The sequence below is a fragment of the Pseudonaja textilis genome, chromosome 1 (genome assembly GCF_049901715.1).
Source record: "Pseudonaja textilis isolate UNSWEBS1 chromosome 1, rPseTex1.2, whole genome shotgun sequence".
Lineage (NCBI taxonomy): Eukaryota > Metazoa > Chordata > Lepidosauria > Squamata > Elapidae > Pseudonaja > Pseudonaja textilis.
The window spans coordinates 271,385,886-271,409,953 of NC_141990.1; the positions used below are offsets into that span (position 1 = coordinate 271,385,886).

General features: G+C 38.1%; 1 protein-coding gene across 1 annotated transcript in view; it reads right to left on the reverse strand.

The window, feature by feature from the left end:
• Positions 1-24,055, reverse strand: part of RTF1 (RTF1 homolog, Paf1/RNA polymerase II complex component) — a 32,775-nt gene extending 8,720 nt beyond the window's left edge. Inside the window, exons 1-9 of the mRNA XM_026709891.2 lie at positions 23,841-24,055; positions 15,977-16,087; positions 15,014-15,161; positions 12,624-12,825; positions 10,731-10,851; positions 8,767-8,878; positions 2,305-2,440; positions 1,746-1,923; positions 286-368 (exon numbers count right to left, since the gene is read on the reverse strand). Coding sequence (XP_026565676.1) covers positions 286-368; positions 1,746-1,923; positions 2,305-2,440; positions 8,767-8,878; positions 10,731-10,851; positions 12,624-12,825; positions 15,014-15,161; positions 15,977-16,087; positions 23,841-23,918 — 1,169 coding nt within the window. The 5' untranslated portion in view covers positions 23,919-24,055. The remainder of the gene's footprint in view (positions 1-285; positions 369-1,745; positions 1,924-2,304; positions 2,441-8,766; positions 8,879-10,730; positions 10,852-12,623; positions 12,826-15,013; positions 15,162-15,976; positions 16,088-23,840) is intronic.
• Positions 24,056-24,068: the final 13 nt, after the last annotated feature.

A 24,068-nucleotide genomic window follows, 5' to 3' on the forward strand; every position in this document is an offset into this window, starting at 1 on the left:
GATCAAAGTGTTCTTGAATTGGTTACTTTTTATTTGTATTGTCAGTTCAGTTCTACTTTATTACAAGAAAATAGGTTCTGAATGCACTACTACTACTGGTGAAAGTAAACTATTGGTCCTAACAGGACAGACATTCTTCACTCCAATATTTGCTGGATTTTTCATTACCCTAGAAACTTATCTTAAGATAAAGTGTATCAATTTTCTTTTGATTCAGGATAATTACACACTTTTTATACAAGGATACCACACACCCCAAGATGACAAGACTTTCAAATATCTTACCTTAACTGCAACCCTTTGTTTGTCCTGGTATCTCCAAGCTGATATACTTTTGCTGTCTCTACGACACCAGTTATTTCTGCCACCTAAACAAATGACAACAAAACAAAAAAGAATGAATATGAATACATAGATATATACGTACGTACGTATGTATGTATGGTATTCAGCTTTGTTCGGGTATTTTCCCACATCATTATAGTTGTGTTTTTAAAGTTGTAGCAATGTTTCGGCAGAATCTCATCTGCCATCATCACGCTTCTGTATTGTGTTTGTCTGTGATCTCCCAGACAAACACAATACAGAAGCCTGATGATGGCAGATGAAATTCTGCCGAAATGTTCTACAACTTTAAAAGCACAACTATAATGATGTGGGAAAATACCCGAACAAAGCTGAATACCATACATATAAAAACCCGCGAAAACTTAAGAATGAATACACACACACACACACACACACACACATATATATGACACACACACAAAATTTCTCAGCAAAGTAGAAAAATCAAAGCAAATCTAGTGAGAAATAAGAATAGAAGGATTGAAGTAAAATGTAAAGCATATCAGTTAATTAGCAATAACATTCTTAGTTTATCATACATTTGACTCAGGATTACACAAGAACTTCATGTAATTTATTATCTGATAAGAACTTACGATTTCTTTATAAATGGGACAGAAAAAAAAATAAGATTAAAAAAATGTTAAGTAAAAGCTCAACAAATGTGTACACTCTTCATCTGAAACAATACAATATTCCATGTTAAATACTTAAAGATGGTATGCAAATGGAATGACTCCTTCCATCAATGGAAGACCAATATCTGGAAGAATAACTGTGCTGATAGTCTTTTTTGTTCATTCCTCCATTCTTGTTTTAGTTCCTTACTTCTTTTAAAAAGCTAATTTGGAGAATTTGTGTTCTCTCTGGAATAGATTTGATATACATTGTTTCTACCCCCTCCCTCCCTAACCACCTACCTATATGCACCCCAAATATCCTACCGGTAATAGGACAAATAAAGGAAGAATCACAACTCATTCTTTAAACTCCTCTCCTTCCCTAAATTGGAAATAAAATGGTCACAAAGCAAACAAATGATTGAGAGAAAAACAGACCGACACTGCAAAGATTATTGGTTAATGCTGTCCATTTACATAAAGTTCTCTCATGCAGAAATGCCAGTGTTACTCTCACTCTGGCGCACATTATTGTCAGGTAAAAATTTTTGGTCATGAGTGCACACATTAGTTAGAAAATGATTTTTTTTAAAAAGAAATGTATTATTACCATTGTATTTTCAAACAGTAATTGAATGAGGTAGCTGTTATACAAAAAGTGGCTGTATCATTAATTACCACCTTTCACTTCATCATATTTTGAAAAAGCTCCATGAACAAAATTTGCTTTTCTTATGACTAACACGAATAAGGGAAAATACTCAAGGGTAGGCTTACTCTGTAAACTGGTTTGCTGTTGTGGTTTCCTATTCCAATGCGTACAAAGCAACCAGTGACTGTTTTGGCAAAGAAAGGCATGTGACACCATCGCTCCAGTTTGTGTCGTGATAATCGAACCCGATTCAGTTCTTCAGGTAGAGACACTGGTTGTGATTTAGGAGGAATTTCTTCTTTCCTGGTTTGATGGGAAAGCAAAAGCAACTGTAAGGAAATAATTCACATCTTAAAACAGTCTGAAATTATCACATTTATATACTAGAAAATAAAAATGACTAAATTCTTAAAAATGTAGGCCTTTTAACTAAATATATTGATTTTTAAATTAGGGGCTCAGTGAGCAATCTCTAGAATGCTGTGAGCACCATTAGTTTTATTAAGTTATTTAACTTTTACATTCTTTTACTTATTATATTTACACATTACTTTTGTTCAAACAACAATTAAACAACTATGAAGACAGAAATCATTAAAGTAGTAATGTAAATTTCCAGATCTAAAGGAATATTAAACATTCAGTTGTATCTGCTACATATCAAAGTAGATATTGAATACTTACTCTTCTTCTTCATCAGAAGATGAAGATCTGGATGAATGATCAGTTTTCTCACTAGATTTATCATCTTCTTCCTCTTCTTCATCATCTGAGTATACTTCACTTGTTTTTAATGGTTGCTTCTTTGCAAGTAACTCAGCTACAATGGGAAAAAAGCACACCTGGATGTATAAAGCGGTATCTGGCTTAAGTCTACTCCAATGCAATCTGCTCACATTCTCAGGTCTTTAATGGAGCACTTTTTTTTTTTGTAAATTTTATTTGAGTTTTCACAAAAAGAAAAGAAATACAATTAAAACATCTTTTTTGAAAGCAGCATAATCCCGGGTTACATTTCTCCGTACAGACGCAAATTCAAGTTCATGCTCATTTTTATATTCTATTCCATATCTTATTACTATTTTACATTTTCTACATGGCTTCTCCCCTCTTTTAATTTCCTCAATTTTATTTTATTTATTTCATCTCAATTCAAATCATTATATTTATATTTTTTGTCTGTCCTGTTTCAGTTGTCTATTATCTTTTCTCATTAAACAAAATTTCTCCTGTAGTTATTGATTGGAGTATGAGGCCTTTATAACACTCAATATAATACATAGCTTCCATTCGGATTCTGCTTGGTACATTCTTAAACTACACAGAGTATTCTTAAAAATATATATATATAAATGTATATAATTAAAACAACATTCCAATTCAATTCTATCATTAATATTTTCATTAAAGTCTTAACATTTTTCACATTACTTTTCAATTAAATATCATACTTCTATGGGAACAATTATAAACTTTCCATGGTTAATTTCCCCCCCCTCTTCACTTATATTTTATAAAACATTGACTAATTAAAATGTTCCCATTCCTTCCTAATTCAATTTTCTCATTTATTTTATTTCATTTACTTTATTCACAAACATTTCACTAAATTACACTAACTATTTTATCCCTCATTCTAATCATATGTTGTTTCCAATTTTCTAAAGTTATTTCTATTACAAATATAACAATACAATCTTATTTACCTTTACAGAATCCCTTTTTCAGTTAAATTTTCACCCATTATCTCTAAATAGGTCCTGTTTCTCTATATCTTGTTCAGGTTCTTTGTAACTTCTTTTCCTTTCCTTCTTCCCTCTCTTCTTCTCTCTCCCCTTTATACCCCTTTGTCTCTCTACCTCTATTTCCCTCTTCTGTATTCCTCTTTTCTGTTGCTTTCCAGTATTATACTTATTTTTTGAATTATTTTTCTTTTCTTTGGTTGTTTTTTTTAAGTCTTAAATTCTCCATCCTCTTTCCCCCCTTTCCTTTTTCTTGCCCACATAGAATTACTTGTTCATTAAAGATGGCTTCTTCTTTGTCCCAGTCTTCTTGTTTTGCAGTCTTTTCATGTTGTTTCTCATAGTTCCAGATCTCAATTTCTAAGAATTGAAAAACGAAGCCAAAAGAACCCTTCCCTTCTTGTGCATCTTCTTTGTACTTTTTAAGTTCCATTTTAAATTCATCCAAAAGTGATGCCATTGTAGAAATTTTTAAACAACTACCTGATTGATTTTAGTCATTCAAATATAATAACCAAAAATCCAAAAGTCACCAAGTAAACCAAATACACGCAAGCTGTTTCTTTTTGCTCTTTCTTTTTTTCCCCACTTTCTCTTTCTGGGGTTACTATTTAGTTGCAAAGTTTCAGTTAAAATGTATCTTTTAGAAGTCTTGTTGAAGTTTTACTTTAGATTCTTTTAAAGTCTAGGCAGTCTCCTCCCTCTTCCAGATCCTGCCCTTATTCTTTTTCTCTCCCTTCCTGCTTATAGGAGAAATAATAGAAGAAAAAGTTTTTAATGTCCAGAAATCTTTATTGTCCCTTTGGCATTTGTTATATTTTCAGCTTAATTGCCTATTGATGCCAAAGTGGATTTTTCCAATTTCTTATTCTTAATTGTCAATATAAGGAAGGAGAGAGAAGAAAAAGAAAAGCCAAACCTTTCCCTTTTCACTTTCTTTCGCTGCTTCCGACTCTTCTTTGGGAGCGATGTTATTTCTTGTAAAATTTAAATTCCAGGGTACCTTACTTGTTGCTTTTTCAACTTAGCCCGGTCAGCCAAAATTTTCACTTATCTTCCTCCTGCACATTCTTTTCCGGTTGAGTTCTTCTTTGAGGTGGCCATTTCTGACCACCGCTCCTACCGCCTTCGGGAAAGGGAGTAATGGCCAGCTGAGGAGGAGAGATGTGGCTCTCCTCGACCCTTCTGGCAGTCTCCTCCCTCTTCACCATCTCTATGGGGTGGCTTAGCTCCGAAACCAGACGGCTCGGGGCCCTCCAGCGGCGAGCCCAGGCAGAAACCGCGCACGATTGCGGATTCCTGTCTGTCGCCAAAGCCCTTCAAACCAGAAATGGACTTTTGTGAATTTTGCCCCATGTACATCCAGCACTGACAGTAAATTTAATGAGAGGATGTGAGTGCTTATACATGAAGTTGGGCTACAGGTACAAATGGAGGATCCTGTTGATGTACCATCTGTCCCTGCTATTCTCCAGGACCTTTTAAGCTCCTGTACCTTGTAGCATAAAGTAGGCATGTGCTAGAAATCTTGGTTGTTTCAAAGCAAGTAAACATATTATTAAGATGGAAAATATTACTCTGAGTCGTCTGTTATGGTCAGATTACTCTCTAGAACTGTCATCACCCAGAACACCTAGAAATTGAGGGGTCCAATTAAAGTGGTCTCCTCCAGGCCCTTTTGGATCCTGATGTGGATTTTTCACTCAGCTGACATTTCATCAAGTGCCAAAATAAGCTACGGAGTCTTGAAAAGACCTTAGAATACTTGATATGGTCACCACCTAATAATCTTTCTCTGTCTGCCAATCCCAGATTAGTTTTCTGGGAACTCTGAGAGATGAAGCAATACAAGCAATGCTTGCAGCATCCACAGAGGAACACAATAAGTAAACTTGACTGAGCTCATGTTTGAGCCTACGAGGAGACAACAAAGATGAAGAATCAATTTGTCACCATTGTTTTATCAGTGGGTTGTTGTAAAATGGCACAATTTAAAGTTGCATGCCCTCTGTTCGGGAAAATTAAGTTGCTGTGACTCATTTGCATTTTTTCAAAAGTTGCTTAAATTTGAATCTGGATTGATTAACGCTTTACAATGTGATTTAAGATTCATCTTATGTATGGACTTTAATGAAGCGGGTATGGAATCTCTTATATTTGCTTTATCATTTATGGCAGGGGTGTCAAACTGGTGAGCCCGTGGGCCAGGCCTACTCAGCTCTGCAAATGGGAAAAATGTTGGAAAACATCACATGATGGTAATGTGATGCCACGAGTGTGACACCTGTGATTTATGGCTTGGATCCATGTCTCTTTTTTGGCTCCTTTCGGTAACTATGAAAGGTGTGATTAACTGCACTTTGGGGAATTGTCAACATCTTTCCAGGAAAGGAAGCCATACCAGATGCCAGTGGGACAGCCTCTTGTGAAGAGGCTTTCCTTGAACCCAGGTATCTTGGACGATTACTGCCATGTTCCCAAAATAATGGTTGAGTTTTTGTTGCAGAATCCCCTAAAGGAAGAAGTTTATATGGACTTCTTCCATTCTAAGTTCAGGCCTAGGCATCGGACAGAAATGGCATTTGTCACTTGCAGGATGACAGTCAGGATCTGGATTGGGGAAACATTCTCCCCTTGACCAAATATATTTCTATGCAATAGTTTTGGAATCATTTGAAATAACAAGACAGGTTCAAAACGGCTCTTAGCTTTTTTTAAATATAAAAGGAAAATTAGTTTCGCTGAGAGATAATTACATTCAATGAAAAGTAATTTAATCCAACTGTAAATATTATTGATATGAGAAATCTAGAATATATTTATGAATATTTTTTAAAAGCCAGAGAAGTGATAGCTAATTTGGAAATCTGGAAAGGGATTTGACAAATTAATGGGAGATCAAAATACCAATAATAGGCAATCATGATGGTTATTGATGCTATGTCCAGGATTGCCTTTGAATACCACTGCTGGTATTGTGGTTCGCCGGCAACCTGTGCAGGTGGCAGCGGAATCGGACAGTGGAGAGGAACAGGAACCAGTCGGGGAGTCTGGGGAGGACTCAGACCAAGGTCCTGCGTCCGATGCAGAGATGGGGCCAGGACCATCTGGGAGTTGTGTGCTGACTCTGGAGCCTCCAGAGTGTGGCAGCAGCGAGGCAGAGGAACAAGGGGCGCCTGTTCCAAGTGTGTGTGTGCACAGAGCTCCTAAAAGGCAAGAGCAGCTAAGACAAAAGGGGCAACTCAGGAGTAAGGCTTGGAGGTGATTGCCCCTCCCATAAAGTATAAAGGAAGAGCAAAGGTAGAGAAACCTTTGCAGGAAGCAAAGTCGTTCAGTCTGTTTGGATTAAATTTGAAGCTCTGTGTGGACTTTGTACTTCGGTTGGTTTTTTACAGTTAATTTGGCACTTTAGTTGTTGGCAGCAGTTCAAAGGAGATAAAGGTGGGTGCTTATCTCAAGGGATTGTTTGGGACTCATTACAGGCTGGGAATGAAAATAATTCCCAGTGTTGAAATAAAACAAGAGTTGTTTGGACTAAGTGTGTGCTTAATTATGGTCTCATGAAGCCTTGGTCAGAAAAGCTGGAGAAGGACTTGCTGATGGACATCTCAAAAGCATGTGGCGAGCCACCACGAGAAAGAGGATGATGGATCAGATTAAGCTGTGCCTTCCTTTACAACTAGGAATATTCAAAACAATCAAGGATATTTTTCCATCTTATAAGTGATATACACTGCTCAAAAAAATAAAGGGAACACTTAAACAACACAATGTAACTATAAGTCAATCACACTTCTGTGAAATCAGACTGTCTACTTAGGTAGCCACACTGATTGACAATCAATTTCACATGCTGTTGTGCAAATGGAATAGACAACAGGTGGAAAGCATAGGCAGTTAGCAAGACATCCCCAATAAAGGAGTGGCTCTGCAGGTGGCAGGTTCTGCCACTTCTCAGTTCCTATGCTTTCTGGCTGATGGTTTGATCACTTTTGAATGCTGGTGGTGCTTTCACTCTAGTGGTAGCATGAGACAGAGTCTACAACCCACACAAGTGGCTCAGGTAGTGCAGCTCATCCAGGATGGCACATCAATGAGAGCTGTGGCAAGAAGGTTTGCTGTGTCTGTCAGCATAGTGTCCAAAGTATGGAGGCCCTACCAGGAAACAGGCCAGTACATCAGGAGACGTGGAGGCAGCTGTAGGAGGGCAACAACCCAGCATCAGGACCGCTACCTCCACCTTTGTGCAAGGAGGGACAGGAGGAGCACTGCCAGAGCCCTGCAAAATGACCTCCAGCGGACCACAAATATGCATGTGGCTGCTCAAACGGTCAGAAACAGACTCCATGAGGGTGGTATGAGGGCCCGACGTCCACAGGTGGGGCTTGTGCTTACAGCCCAACACCGTGCAGGACGTTTGGCAATTTGCCAGAGAACACCAAGACTGGCAAATTCGCCACTGGCGCCCTGTGCTCTTCACAGATGAAAGCAGGTTTACACTGAGCACATGTGACAGTGTGACAGGGTCTGGAGACGCCATGGAGAATGTTCTGCTGCCTGCAACATCCTTCAGCATGACTGGTTTGGCAGTGGGTCAGTAATGGTGTGGGGTGACATTTAGGGGTCCGCACAGCCCTCCACATGCTTGCCAGAGGCAGCTTGACTGCCATTAGGTACCGAGATGAGATTCTCAGACCCCTTGTGAGACCATATGCTGGTGCGGTTGGCCCTGGGTTCCTCCTAATGCATGACAATGCAAGACCTCATGTGGCTGGAGTGTGTCAGCAGTTTCTGCAAGACGAAGGCACTGATACTATGGACTGGCCCAACCGTTCCCCAGACCTGAATCCAATTGAGCACATCTGGGACATCATGTCTCTCTCCATACACCAACGTCACGTTGCACCACAGACTGTCCAGGAGTTGGGGGATGCTTTAGTCCAGGTGTGGAAGGAGATCCTTCAGGAGACCATCCGCCACCTCATCAGGAGCATGCCCAGGCATTGTAGGGAGGTCATACAGGCACGTGGAGGCCACACACACTACTGAATCTCATTTTGACTTGTTTTAAGGACATTACATCAAAGTTGGATCAGCCTGTAGTGTTGTTTTCCACTTTAATTTTGAGTGTAACTCCAAATCCAGACCTCCATGGGTTGCTAAATTTGATTTCCATTGATAATTTTTGTGTGATTTTGTTGTCGGCACATTCAACTATGTAATGAACAAAGTATTTCATAAGAATATTTCATTCATTCAGATCTAGGATGTCTTATTTTTGTGTTCCCTTTATTTTTTTTGAACAGTGTATATAGTTAGTAGGGAGCTCAGTGGAATTTACAGTGTATGGTTTATCTTCATCCTATCTTTTTTCTTTAACTAAACAATACATGGTTGAACTTACCTGTTCTATTTTTCCTTTTCTCCCTTTCTGCTTTTAGTTCTTCCATGGCTTGGGATTTCTTATCCAATTTTTCATCCCGTTTTGACCGTCTCTCTTTATTATGTGACATCACCTAGAGAAACATATATTTCCAACTATATTAAAAGGTATTTGGTTAGATTTTACCAAGAGGTGAGTCTTTGCAGTAGCCTGAAGTTTACTCTTTTATTTTGATACTTTTGAGCAAAAATCTGTTTTTCCATAGTTTTGTCAATTTGTTTCATTCAAGCTCATAATTCTTATGCTGTTTAATTGATCTTTTGATTTTATTTCTCTGTACAGTATTTTATTGCAGTTCACAATGCAGGTTATTTGAAAAACAGGAAATAAAAAATATTGTTGCTGTTGGTGAAAAGAGAATTTATTTTTATTTTATTAATCAGTTTAATAAATATCCTGCGTTAACTCCAGGAGCTCAAAATGACATATATTTTTTCTTAAAAAGTAAAATAACATTTATACAAAAAATCCTTGGTGGTTTATATCATTATCTATAAACTAAATAGCAAAATATTACAATAAACTGCACTATATAATTTAAAAAATTAAATCTAATCTGCTATACAACAAGTTATACAATTGTTGAAATTTACCATGAGTTTGCATGATTAGTGTCATACAAATTCACTGACCAAATAAACTTCAGTTTTTTAAAAGTGATTGCACAATATACATTCAGATAAATAGTAAAAGAATTCTCAATTCAATAATTTTGATGTACAGAATCTTTAAAAAGAATATAAATATAATATAAATATTATATATAAAAAGGAAAACTAGGTTTTCAGCAACTGTACCAGTCAAATGTAGCCATAAAACTAAGAGAACTTAGAAAGGGGGAAGAGCATGTTAAAAATAAAAACTGTAAGTATAGTTAAAGTTAAAAAAAGAAAGTAAAAAAGAAAAAGGATTAAGACAACTATCATTGGTATTATCTCAAACAGGAGAAAATTAATCTGTTGTGACAAACTAATCAGACATTCTGAAATTAAGCACAGATAAACAGTCTTATTGATATAACTTCTTAAACAACTTAAGATTTTATCCATCCTCTTCATAACATTGCATTGTTAAATAAACATCACTTTGTTGATTTTTCAACATAACCTATGTGTAAAACCATTCTAATATTATGCTTTGATTAACTGGAATATATTGGTTCACTGAGTTATATAGATTTTTTTCAAAATGTTAGCATATTTCTTTCTGTTCGCCCCACTCCAACCAAATAGTCCAAAGCCCACAATATCCTTGCAAGTTCATTTATTCCTTTTAGGGTGCAATCTACTACAACCCAAACAAAACAGTCCACTCAAGTTCTGAATCCTACAAATAAGGAAGAGGACAATTGCTAGACGTGGTGGCAGCTACAGGATGCACATCAGCTCTTCTGCAGCACCATCACCCACCCATTACTCGTTACTGTTAGCATTTCTCACAGTTGAGTGGATTTTAATACTGTAATTTTTCAACATAGACTGGCAAATAATTTTGATTTTGTGGACTGCTGAATGGTCTTAGGGAACCCCAGCCTAGGGTTTTTGATCACACTTTGAGAAATACTGTTCTAGAGAAATTTGGCATGGGGGCGGGGAGACCTAAAACAGAGATGAGGGGAAAGGATTTTACACCAGCTTTCATTCATATAGCCTGGATATAATTCATTATGAAACATTTGCTTTTGTTGCAACAGGCAAAGCACAGTTATATTATCACAGTATACTGTACAGACTACTTTACAAATAAGAAACTATATAAAAGGATTAGGTCAGAATAGGTCAAAATTCTTGATTACAGCTTTAGGGACTAAATATTTGTAATTAGTGTAATTAGATGTAGTTAGAATGGTAATGTAACCAATGTTACAGATGTTTTAAGTAGTGTCAATTTTTTTTTAAAGAAACTGTGATTTGTATGTTTTTTACCTGGGATTCTTGGATCTGTGTGAGCTTTTTCTTTTCCTGTTCTTCTTCCTGCTTTTTCCTTTTCTTTTTCTCTTTCTTTTCTTTCTTTTTTGCTGTCTTTAATTTTTTCTTTATTTCAAACCTGGGTTCAATCGAAGGGGGAAAAATGTAGGAGTCTCCAATTAATTTAGGAAGGGACACACCGGTAAACTGAATTCAAACTTAATGTAAGATTTTTTAATTATTTTTAATTTTATAAAAGGCATAAAATAATTATTTTTTTTGTAACAGCAAGAGTAACATGACTGCAAGATGGGTTGCATACAAATTTAATCAATCAATAACAGTTCCAATAAATGATATGTTTTTTAAATCTAAACTATGTAAATTACTGGCACTATTAAATACTTAATTTCTTAATTCCAAACTAGAAACTAATATGTAAAATTATGAGACATAATGCTTTTTTAGAAGGAAAATAACTTTTGTTATAAATAGTGTTCATATATTTTATTTATTTAAGAAATTGATTTATAACTCTACAGCAACTCTGGGAAGTATACAGTGAAAACATTTGAAACAAAAAAATTCCCAAAAGAAAAGCAATGTTTACAAGAGAAACATACAGGACCTGCCACCCACTTTAGCTCAAGGCCTGGGGAAACAGGCACATTTTTAAAGCTCTTTTGAACAGATGGATGTCATATCTTTCTTGAAAAGGTCAGATGCAGAGTTGTGGAGAATCTGCCCACTCTTCCTCACTAGCCAGTTTAATGGCAAGAAACCAGTCCAGCCTATCAGTTTGATTTTTGGTTTTCTGTTGCTAATGGCAGTTGGATCCTAGTAATATGCTGTGAGTTGTTGCATGCGCAACACGTACTTCTTACAACAAAGGGATGTAGTTTTTTAAATGCTGTTACATTTGGAGGTTTGGCCATGTTTTTTTGAGACAGTCAAAATTACACAGTATTTATGTGCAGATGTTCTGTATATATTTTGGCTGCACTGAGATGCATTCTTATTTTTACATTTATTAACCTCTCAATTGTTACTGGTGTTTTGCAAAATGGCAACCACTATATAAAGTGTTTTCAGTATGGAAACGGCCAGTAACAAATCAGGCAGGATTGAGAAGTGCTTTTGTCTGTGCATAGCCATGGAAAATATATGTTCCAACAAAGGTGCTCCAAGCTGTGAGATAGTGGAGGAAAGGGTGGCAGCACCCAGAAGCATAAAGAAAGGGGGCACACAACACCACAGAATTCAGAGGAGCGTGAAGTGGTGATGGGGGGAAAGAACACGAGGAAGACCAGGTAGGACACACAGGTTGATCAGACCTGTGAATTCAATTGTGAATGATGATGAAGGGAAAGCAAAAGGAAGATGGATACTGGGACAAGGGGACTACATACAGCAGCCTTGCCTTCCTTTATACTCATCCATATTTGCTTTGGCTGAAACCTCACCCACTTTGGATGGAACATGACACACCTAGAATGGTGTGACCGAATGTCAGAGCAGTAACATTTTAATCCATGCATGAAGCGAAACCACATTTCTCATGTTATGCAAATCTCTAATCGTACCCCATTATTTCTGTAATGATCAAATAATAGTGTTGCCTTTGTTGGGGGAGGCTTAACCACGGATCAATAAAAGTGAAACGAACAAACAAAAGGTACAGGTAATGTCTTACACTTTAATAATTATTTATGCATCTATATTCCTTCTATGGCTATGCTTGTTTTTCACAGGCAAAACCAAACACTAACCAGAAACCAATTTGCTGACATTTTGTTCAGAAACCTGAAAAATGATATGGAGCAAAAGGAAAGAAAATATTTATCTTAAAAAGTCCAAAATGAAAACAATGTTGCATAAATAGTAATATAAAATGGCTGCACAAAAACTCACCTTTTCTTCAAAACTTCTCTCTTCTCTATCCGATTAAACAATTCCTGTTCTCTTTCCTTTTCTGTCATCTGTTCTAGGCGAGCTCTATCTTCTTCATCACCCATAAAATCCTCCCCATAGCCATCAGTAAACTCATCTTCAGATGAAGTTTCAGAGTCTGAGCTACTGCAAGAGCCATTGCTTTCAGAGTCAGATACTTCTCCTGAAATAAACAACAAACCCAAAAAGAATCATCTACTGGGAGGCGATCAAGGCTCATAACCATTTCTTCTGACTCCTGCATCTCCATTCTGCCTCAGCATACCCAGTTACATTTAGATTCTAACCTTTTCATGCAAATGCCTACCCTTTAGCCTATTTTAGAAAACAATACATAGAATAATAATAATAGAATGCCCCATAAGCTTATGAGAAAGTCAGCATGTATCCCTGACAAACTTTGAAACTGTTAAAGATAATAAACTTAATACATCCTCGTTGGTCCTTGGTGAACTGTGATTACTTGATTAACTGAATGTCTATGGAGATTCTCAGTCATCCAGGTCATGGTTGTCCCAAAGGTGCTTTTTAAAGAGGCAACTGGACTCTTGCTTTTTGTTGAAGATGTTTTGCTTTTCACCCAAGAAGCTTCTTCAACTCTGACTGGATGGTGGAGAATGGAAGGATTTATACTCCTTGCAGATAGTTGGTCATTTGCATTCTATTAGCAAGTTGTTAAGGTCGCCTGGAGGTTTATCTGAGTCATCAGGGTCACCTGAGTGGTGCAAATGGGTGTCTCAGAACTGTTGAACGGATTGCCTTGTAGATTGGAGACAGATGTCATATCCTTCTCTCTATGTTGAGAGAGACCTGTTCAATTTTGATACAGATCACAAAGGACCAGCCCGCCGTGCCTCTGAGAGCCAAAACAGCACATGGGGGCCCCTGCAGCCTGTTTTCACCCTGGATAGCCTCCTGAAGCACTGGCAGCGAAAACAGGGCATGGGGAGGCCTCCTGCAACCTGTTTTAGCCAACAAAGCACTGCAGGAGGCATCCTTGTCTCTCCCCCCCACCCATGGAGAATTACAGTGCTAATCCGGCCTTCAAAGAAATCCATTTTGACACCCCTGACACAGATACCCTCTTTCAAACCAGCGGTCCGCTCTGTCCAAAATGTGGATTTTGCTGTCTTCAAAAGAGTGGCCTTTGTCTTTTAAATGCAGATGGACTGCTGAACCCATCTTGATGGGCTTGTTCTCATATGTACTTTTATGAGGTGGTTGTTTTGTTTCCCCAATATACAGATCTGCACATGGTTCACCGCATTGTACTGCATATATAAACTGAGCAACGTGGTACAGGCAGAATATACAGGAGAGAAAGTATGAAGATATTTGATGAATAGAATTGATATAAACTCAATTTACCTATGTTTTCTTTCCTTTTATTAGCACTTTAGCTAATAAATTTGGTCATGTGATCACTATTTGGACACTTCATAATTGGCAGGCATTTACAATGTTTGCATCCCACGATCATGCCATGGCCATTTGCAACCTTCACAGCCAACAAGCAGTCAATGGAGAAGCTGGCAATAAAACTGCAGGTTGTGATCATGTGAGGTTCATTTAATGACTGTGGGCATCTAACAGCCTTGGCAGAAATGAGATTATAACCCTATTGTATCACATTACATTTGATGACCACATTGCTTAGAAATAGAGCTGTCAGTCCCAATTGTGGTTATTAAGCAAGAGCTTCCCATATGAATAGGAAATACTTAGAATTGATTTTGAAAATAAAACAAATTATCTTTTGAATCAAGACATAAAGCACTTTTCCTGTCTTCTTTATATCCAAGTCTGAAAAGAGCCTGAAATGAGCTTCTATTAACTTTTGGTGTATCAATCTGGCCTATTGTTAATAAATTATCTAGAATTGATCTATAATGTTCAAACTATGTTCTCTAGGAACCGAAGCATTCTGTGGGGTTCAACATGACATTTCTATTTACACTGTATGAAATGTATTGTAATTTTAAAATTTTGTTCAAATAAAAAGTATTATCCGAAACAATTTTTTAATGGACTTTTCACTGATTTTTCATACTGAGAAGGATTCCATGGACAACTGAAATTTGAAGACCATTGAACTAGAGCAAAAAAAAAAAGAATCTATGGTCTAATCTTAAAAGAACGTGACTATGTTCTTATGATACCCTGAATCCCAAACTAACTTACCACATTTTAACCAAGCTTCTTATTTGAACCCATCCTGTAGAGTTATGGATCAGTGGACTGTACAAATCAAGAAAATTGGGCTGAGTTACTGATGGGTAGATATGCTATGTAAATTCAGCCCATGTATGAATTCTTCCCATCACTAATACACTCATCCATTTTTTTGTTACCTTCTTCTGGTGCTGAACTCTCTGCAGAGGTATCTTTATCAGAGCTGCCTGATGAAGCTGCTTTGTTCATCTGTTTCTTCATGGTTCCCTTCTTCTCTACTTTTGCAGCTTTTCCTTTCTTTTTGTTTTTAGAACCTCCTACTGTCCACTGTAGCATAAAAGGAAAGATGGGAATTGTGAGACAAGGCTGAAGTATCTTCAAAGATTTCATGAAGCTAAATGTTCAGAAGTTTGGATTTTAATGCAAACATGTGCTAAAACAGCTATGAACAAAATTTAATTTGATAAGAAAGTTTACAGCTATAAAATAAAAAATAATATTGTATTATAACTATATACAAATAAAATAGCAGAAGTTTTATTTTTTACAAAAGCAAATGAAAAACTGAACAAGTATTTTACAAGCAGGAAAACAAGTTGATTAAGATACAACACTAAACCACTGTTTATTACTATAACTGCAAAAGCAATTGCCTCCTTGTAATTGGTAAACTCCACTTAAACCTTGGATTGTTACCAAATTAGCATGTCATTCAAAACTTTAGCTACAGGTAACTACATAGTGAAAAGTCAACTTTATAAGTTGCAGTTTGCCAACAACATTGCACACTTCTCTTACCCATTTCCCTTCAATAAATAAATTTCAGATGAAAATTATATATACATTGGAGATGGTAAGGTTGAACTTCCTGATAAGTTAGAGAATCAATCTTTGCATGTTGGAGTTTCTCTTTAAGATTTCTTTCTTTTAAGAGCAACCATTTTGAGATAATTTTTACACAGAAATCAAGGAACTATTAGTTACTTCTCAGCTCATGCTATACACTATCAGAAAGCCATGCAGTATCAAGTGTATCTAGCCTTCACAAATGTTTCATATTTAATGTGAATAATTTCAGCACCAGAACTGAACTAATTCACATTACTTTGTTTTATTCAATTTACAGTTAAACACAAACTAACCTCAATATCACTATCTGAAGTCTCAGAATCTGAAGATGCTGTAGGCTTACTAGCAGGTGCTTCCTTTTCTTCAGAATCACCACGTTTCCGCTTGGCCAATGACAGGAGCTCCTGGAAGAACACAAACACAGAGTTCCTTAAGCACGAACTCTCTCCAAAATTGAAGAGAAAGAATTTCCACTCAAATAGTCAAATATTCCACTCAAATCTCCCATCTGAATCCTAACAGAAGGCTGAGTCAACCTTGATCTGATCAGGATGAAACTCCTGGCTGTGGGCAGAGTTAGCCAGCCATACTGCATTCTCACCAGTGCAGCACCACAGCTCTTACATTATTTAACTGAGTATTTGGTATTGGTATCATAATAACTAAGGATTAATTCACATATTTTGTCAAAATAAAAGAGCAAATTCCAAGATTACACAGGGAATGGGAATTCCCTTTGTTCTTCCATGCGATTCTTTAAAATACTTTGGAAAAGTCACTAAGTCGCTGGATAGGAGAGGGAGGCATATGCAGAAAGTTATAATATGAAAAAGTAAATACACATCACTGAAATTCTTTACTTTTTAACATACTTTAACATACAAATATTTGATTTTCACTTCATTAATACTGATAAAGGGAATAATATAACTAATGTTATATCTTCATTTACATAAAGTCTATTGTTTAATTTAAATAAACATAATTGCAAATTTCACATTTGGAAAAAAAATAAGTCTATCCCTATGTTTTTCACTACCTCAAATAAGTAAACTTAGAATCAATGCTCCAGATCAAGTGCAAATGATTGCAACATTAGAGAGAATATGGGAGGAAAGACATCTTAGCCAGTTCAGTCTGAGATCAGAATGCAAATAGCTGAAATAAGTAAGAACCCCAGAATTTCATTTTATGACTTGGAGGTAGTCCCCCCTCCCCCCACAGCGTGCCAAAGTGCATGAGACTACCACTAAAAAAAAGCTGCCCAGATTCAATCTGCAGGAGAAGTTCTGCCAGTGGGAAACCTATGCTATTCAGACCAAACATCAGTACATGAGTAAAGTTTGCTCATGAACACTTAGGCAAAGACTAAGGCTGTGATAGCAAACCTGTGGCATGCGTGCCGGAAGTGGCACACAGAGCCATCTCTGCAGGCACACGAGCCATTGCCCCAGCTCAGTTCCACTGCGCATTCACCTCCTGCCAGCCAGTTGATTTTTGGGTATCTGATGTGCATGTGGGGGGGCGCATGCGGAGATGTGTGCACATGCACAGGGGGGGAGCATGGAGAGTCCTGTGTGCATGTGCTGGGGGGAGCATGGGAGGGGGTCATGAATCCATTGCATTATGGGTGCAGGCACACGTGTGCGCGTACACACACTTTCGGCATGTGACGACAAAAAGGTTAGCCATCACTGGACTATGGAACAATGTGCTCTGGATAGACAACACAGAGAGCGAGCGATTTGGGCATAGTACCAGAAGTTATGTTTGGCAAAAATCAAAGATAACATTTCACAAAAAGAACCAATTGTAAAGTGGGTGCTGGAAAATATGGTTTGGGGCTTTGGGGTACTTGAGGTTGCTTTTCATTTTAAAACATCTTGCTCATAATTTAAAGTCTTTTAGAAGGTCTGAATTTCTAAACATTTCACAATAAACTGATCTGAGATGATTTAGAATTTGGATTATGGTATAATTCTTACTAATTTTTTTGTTACTGAAACACAAACATGAAGAAAAATCACTCAACTTTAAAATTCTGTTAAACAACAAACCACAGATGCAGTAAGAGTGTTGAGAGGAAATAAAATTGTTCAAGGTGAAATGGCCTAAATACACTGCTCAAAAAAATAAAGGGAACACTTAAACAACACAATGTAACTCCAAGTCAATCACACCTCTGTGAAATCAAACTGTCTACTTAGGTAGCAACACTGATTGACAATCAATTTCACATGCTGTTGTCCAAATGGAATAGACAAGAGGTGGAAAGCAGAGGCAGAGACATCCCCAATAAAGGAGTGGTTCTGCAGGTGGTGACCACAGACCACTTCTCAGTTCCTATGCTTTCTGGCTGATGGTTTGGTCACTTTTGAATGCTGGCGGTGCTTTCACTCTAGTGGTAGCATGAGACGGAGTCTACAACCCACACAAGTGGCTCAGGTAGTGCAGCTCATCCAGGATGGCACATCAATGCGAGCTGTGGCAAGAAGGTTTGCTGTGTCTGTCAGCGTAGTGTCCAGAGCATGGAGGCGCTACCAGGAGACAGGCCAGTACATCAGGAGACATGGAGGCCGTAGGAGGGCAACAACCCAGCATCAGGACCGCTACCTCCACCTTTGTGCAAGGAGGGACAGAAGGAGCACTGCCAGAGCCCTGCAAAATGACCTCCAGCGGACCACAAATGTGCATGTGGCTGCTCAAATGGTCAGAAACAGACTCCATGAGGGTGGCATGAGGGCCCGACGTCCACAGGTGGGGCTTGTGCTTACAGCCCAACACCGTGCAGGATGTTTGGCAATTTGCCAGAGAACACCAAGATTGGCAAATTAGCCACTGGCACCCTGTGCTCTTCACAGATGTAAGCAGGTTGACACTGAGCACATGTGACAGACGTGACAGGGTCTGCAGATGCCATGGAGAATGTTCTGCTGCCTGCAACATCCTCCAGCATGACCGGTTTGACAGTGGGTCAGTAATGGTGTGGGGTGGCATTTCTTTAGGGGACCGCACAGCCCTCCATGTGCTCTCCAGAGGTAGCCTGACTGCCATTAGGTACCGAGATGAGATTCTCAGACCCCTTGTGAGACCATATGCTGGTGCGGTTGGCCCTGGGTTCCTCCTAATGCACGACAATGCTGACCTCATGTGGCTGGAGTGTGTCAGCAGTTTCTGCAAGACAAAGGCATTGATGCAATGGACTGGCCCACCTGTTCCCCAGACCTGAATCCAATTGAGCACGTCTGGGACATCATGTCTCGCTCCATCCACCAACGCCACATTGCACCACAGACTATCCAGGAGTTGGGGGATGCTTTAGTCCAGGTGTGGGAGGAGATCCCTCAGGAGACCATCCGCCACATCATCAGGAGCATGTTGTAGGGAGGTCATACAGGCACGTGGAGGCCAGGCACACTACTGAGACTCATTTTGACTTGTTTTAAGGACATTACATCAAAGTTGGATCAGCCTGTAGTGTTGTTTTCCACTTTAATTTTGAGTGTAACTCCAAATCCAGACCTCCATGGGTTGCTAAATTTGATTTCCATTGATAATTTTTGTGTGATTTTGTTGTCAGCACATTCAACTATGTAATGAACAAAGTATTTCATAGAATATTTCATTCATTCAGATCTAGGATGTCTTATTTTTCTGTTCCCTTTATTTTTTTGAGCAGTGCATATATAGGTTCTCCTCTGCAGAAATAATGAATGATATTTAAACATCCTTTACAAAACTGAGCAAGAACACTCCATAGGAGCCTAAGGAAAAATTCATACATAATATTTCTCAATGCAGATGCAGATGGAATATACTGTAAAACTGCATATTTTCCCCTTTCTTTAACTGTTTTTTCAGGATGAAGAGATTTTTCAACTTGGAAGTTACAAATAGACTGGGACCAGATGAAGTTTAAAAAGTAATAGTCTTTTATTATATAAGACATGATTTTAAGAGATGACACCTTTTGGCTCAGGGTGGTTGTTTTGAAGAGTTTCTGCACAGAAATTTCAGTACATCCCTTCTGGTGTACTTTTCTCAATTTCATTTTAGAGGATAGTTATACTGCATTTTCCCCCAACCTTTATTATTTTTATTTTCCTTGAGTATATTTTTCATGATTGGGAGGGGAAATTTGGGAGAAAAAATGTTGCCCCTAAATTACAGAAATCAATCAATCAATCAATCTATCTATCTATCTATCTATCCATCCATCCATCCATCCTTAAGAGCCGTGGTGGCGTAGTGATTAAAATGCAGTACTGCAGGCTAACTCACTGGTCACTCCAGGAGTTCAATTCTGAAAAGCTCAAGGTTGACACAACCCTCCATCCTTCCAACAATTTGGGTAAAATGAGGACCCAGATTGTTGGGAGCAATATGCTGATTCTGTAAACTGCTTAGAGAGGGCTATAAAGCACTGTCAAGTGATATATAAGCCTAAATGCTCTCTCTCTCTCTCTCTCTCTCTCTCTGTGTGTGTGTGTGTGTGTGTGTACTTGTCTGTGTCTGTGTCCCCCCCCCCAGGTCATGTGATCACCTTTTAAGATCAGTGCAGAGCTAGATTCACTTAACAACAAAGTTACTAACTTATCAACTGCAGTGATTTGCTTAACAACTCAAGCAAGACAGGTTGTAAAATGGGGTAAAACTCACTTAACAAATGTCTCACTTAATAGAAATTTTGGATTCAATTGTGGCCGGAAATCGAGGATTACCTGTATATATTACCTGTTAGGGAAAACTCAAACTTTATTCAGAGGATCTCTCTCCATAGCCATTAACTGTCTTTTCTGATAAAATTATTATTCAGCTATGCTTTCTACAAATTAAGGCAAAGTACTCCAAAATATTCAACACTTAGGACTTCAGGTGAGGATTTATGGCAAAGTAGATGTCCCTGAAGGAGTGGTATGGAATGGCAATAAAGGTGGTGGCGGCCAGACGGTAATTTGTGGCTAGCACAATCTTTTTCAGATAAAGGACAGATTATGTGATTGTGACTTGTAAGCAGACTGCAGAATTCAAGATTATTGTGGTTGACTTGTGAGTCAAGCAGCTGGGAGTCAAGGGAATTCAATGAAGCTCACAGCCACAATGTACCCTACAAGGACTCAAGGTTCCCAGAGTCTCGTTGCTTAATCATTTTTGGAAACTACTTAACCACTTCTCAGCTATTAAAAGCCTTCAGCTCAACAAGCTTTATACCGCCAAATCTTAGAGAAAGAAATTTTAAACACAAATTTAAGGACATTTTTAAAGAGGTTTTTTTTTTTAAATAAACAGCAAAAAAATTAGAACATTGATTTTGGAAAATTACAAATGGACTAAGGGTCCAGATTAATTTGAAATAAGATTCTGAAGTTAATTTGTAAGAATCCTTCCAATGAGAAAATGCTATTTTTTACTCTAAAAGAAAAATAGGTAGGACTTTGAAGGTTGCACACACTAAAAGGAATCAGAATTAAAGATTACAATTAAAGAAGGAATGATGAGGCTTTAAAGATTCATTTACAGATAAAGAGATGAGATATGGAAAGAAGAGGTCATCTGTTGTATATCAAGAGAAGGTGATTTTACTAACATTGTTTTATTCTTGTTGAGATGAAGAGAGAAGTCATTTCTTTACATATTTCTTTTTCTTGTCTTTCCTTTTCCTTTTTTCCTGTATTTTTTATTGTTCTTTTTAGTTTCGTATTAGTTTTTACTTTTTTTTAATTGTAATGAAACAATAATTTTATTAAACAAAATTTACCAATTATTTTTTATAATTTACATGATTGATAGAATTCTTGGGATTTTTTATTTGTATCCTTAAGCTATAAAAACCTAATATTAAGGCAAATACAAAATAACTCTATCATCAAGAATAAACAATCATTCCTACTTGTAAAATTTTCTACATAATCTACCATAATACCAAAATGATGCACATAGATCAAAACTGATCAGAGAAAATTGGATTGCACCTAGAAGTATCATTCTACAACAGAATAGATTTTTCTTTTCCTCTCTATCCCTGGTGCACAAGTTCAGTTCCAAAGGACTGGAAGATTCATTATAGACTATCTGAAGGATATCTCAATAAATGAAAAATAAAAGGAAGTGCCAACACACAGTACTTGATGTAGGCTAGTCATTTTATGAATAGAATTGCTTCCACTGAATTCAGTAAAATTGGTTTCAAGTATACATACTAAAAAAAATGGTTTTAGTTTTATTGATGTGTGAATACAGTATACATTTGGAAATCATTTATTATTTTTCAGAGAATCACAACTTCCAAAATAAAAGTAACTCATGTTGTAGTTTGGACTGAGTAAGAATTAGCAGCATTGTAAGCTATGAACTATTATCTTGTACAACATATAACTTTGTCTTTATTTTTAATTTCATAAAAGAATGGATTAAGCACTACAAAATTGTAATAGTATTTCCCAAAATGACCCCTGCATTCAAATTGAAGACAGGACAGCATTAGCCATTAGGAAAGCACTTACAAATAAATATAATCAGAAGAAAAACTAATTAAAAATATGGTGACAAGAGGAAAACGTAATTTCAATTGTGGAAATCTGTAGAAATGCATTCCTTAGAAGAGTTGCTCAATACAGATCTAATGTGGATGAGCCCACCTTCTACTGACCAGAAGCACAAATATTCTCTATTTTTGTTGAAAAGGAGTTGAAGCAGGCAGTAAATTTATATAATAAAGCAATTATGTCAGATATGAACACTTTAACGTTATCTTGTTGTAGGAGAATATTTGTAACAACTGAGTGAAAATAGTGGTCCCACATACAAAATGGATTTCAATCTCTGGAAGACAACTTAAATGAAAGCAACCTGTGATCTGAAACCGTCTACTAATAGTTGTTTTAGATACCTTTCCCTGGCATCGTTTTGATAAGCCATATACTATCAGATCATCTGAATGCCTCATACCAGTAGTATGGCTGAAACATCCTAAGAGACCACGCATACAAGAACATCAATACCCCTGACGCAGTCCTTGGATGGTGTCAAAATAAAAAGGAAAAATAATTTGATAGCACAAGGAAGACTTAAGCTGGTGTCTCTTATAGCCAGGAGATGAGATGACAGTAACGTAATGGGGATTCAGAACAAAAAACAACTGTGGGCATGTTTGTATTATGGTTAGATACAAGTAGAGACAAAAAGTGTGTTACTCTTATCCAAAACATATATTATCATTTACTGATTTTGGCCTAGCTTCTACAATAGTTGCTCACAGTTCTATGATATGTTTTTATACACAAAGAACAACCCTGAAGAATACCCATATTAATGGAGATGAACCAAAGCAGCCTTCCACACAAAAAATCTATTTAAGACATAAGGACTGGAATTTAGAATCTTTTCATGTGGTCAAAGAATGACAGAATCTGTTACCCACCCTGGTGCCTTATTGAAAAAGGCAAGCTTGGAGACAAAATTAATTTCAGTATATAAAAATTCAGCAACAAGTGCACCGTCAAATAATCTACATGAGGGGAACCTTCTTTGCTACAAACAGAAATAAGAATCCCTGAACTCTGTAAAATGCTGCAGAGACATTGAGAAACTGGGTAAGTTCAAGCAAGGGTTGCAAATCAAGAGATGGGTCCAAAACCTTTGAAAGAAACGATATGCAGCTTAGGAGGAGAAAGAAGGGACGCAGAGAGAAAGGGGTTCCCACAGTTCCCACCTCCCACCATTCCCACAGCTATCAGGTGATGCTCAAACAGATCTCACCCTCAAGGCTCTCTCCAAGCCACCACATAACTCTCCATCCTGCCACCTGCCAGGCTGGATCCTTTTCGCCTAACTCCAAGCTCTTCTTATTCGTCTTCGCTGCCTCGACACCCCCGCCTTTCAAAAGCCCTAAATTTTTTTACTCCCATCTCCTCAACCCCGTTTGTTGCCAGATTCCTCTCTCCGCGCGACCCTGAGGTATATACGTAAAACCACACGCTCTCCCCCTTCTCTCGGGAGCTGCACGATTCCCCTTCCGGGCTAACCCGGGCACCGAGAAGAGAGACGAACGCCGTTTGGATGCGACCGGGGGTACCCCTACGGCACCCATCCAAAAGCGATCCAGGCAAAAAGCGAGGATGGAGCCCCGGGGCCCAGCTCGGCGGCGCTTCCTCTCACCTGGTCCAGGTTCTCCTCGCTGCCGCTGTCCTCGGTGTCTGAGTCAATGAGGACCCGGCCTTTCCGCTTCTTCACCATGGCGGAGCTGGCGCCGCCGCTCCCGTCCCCTCCTCACAGCGGGCCCCGCGGACGGTGTGCGGCACTTCGAGCGGCAGGCCTTTGCCAAAGCCAGGCAGCCGCTCGCCCGCCCGCCCGCCAGTCAGCCAACCCGGGACACAAAGGGCACCG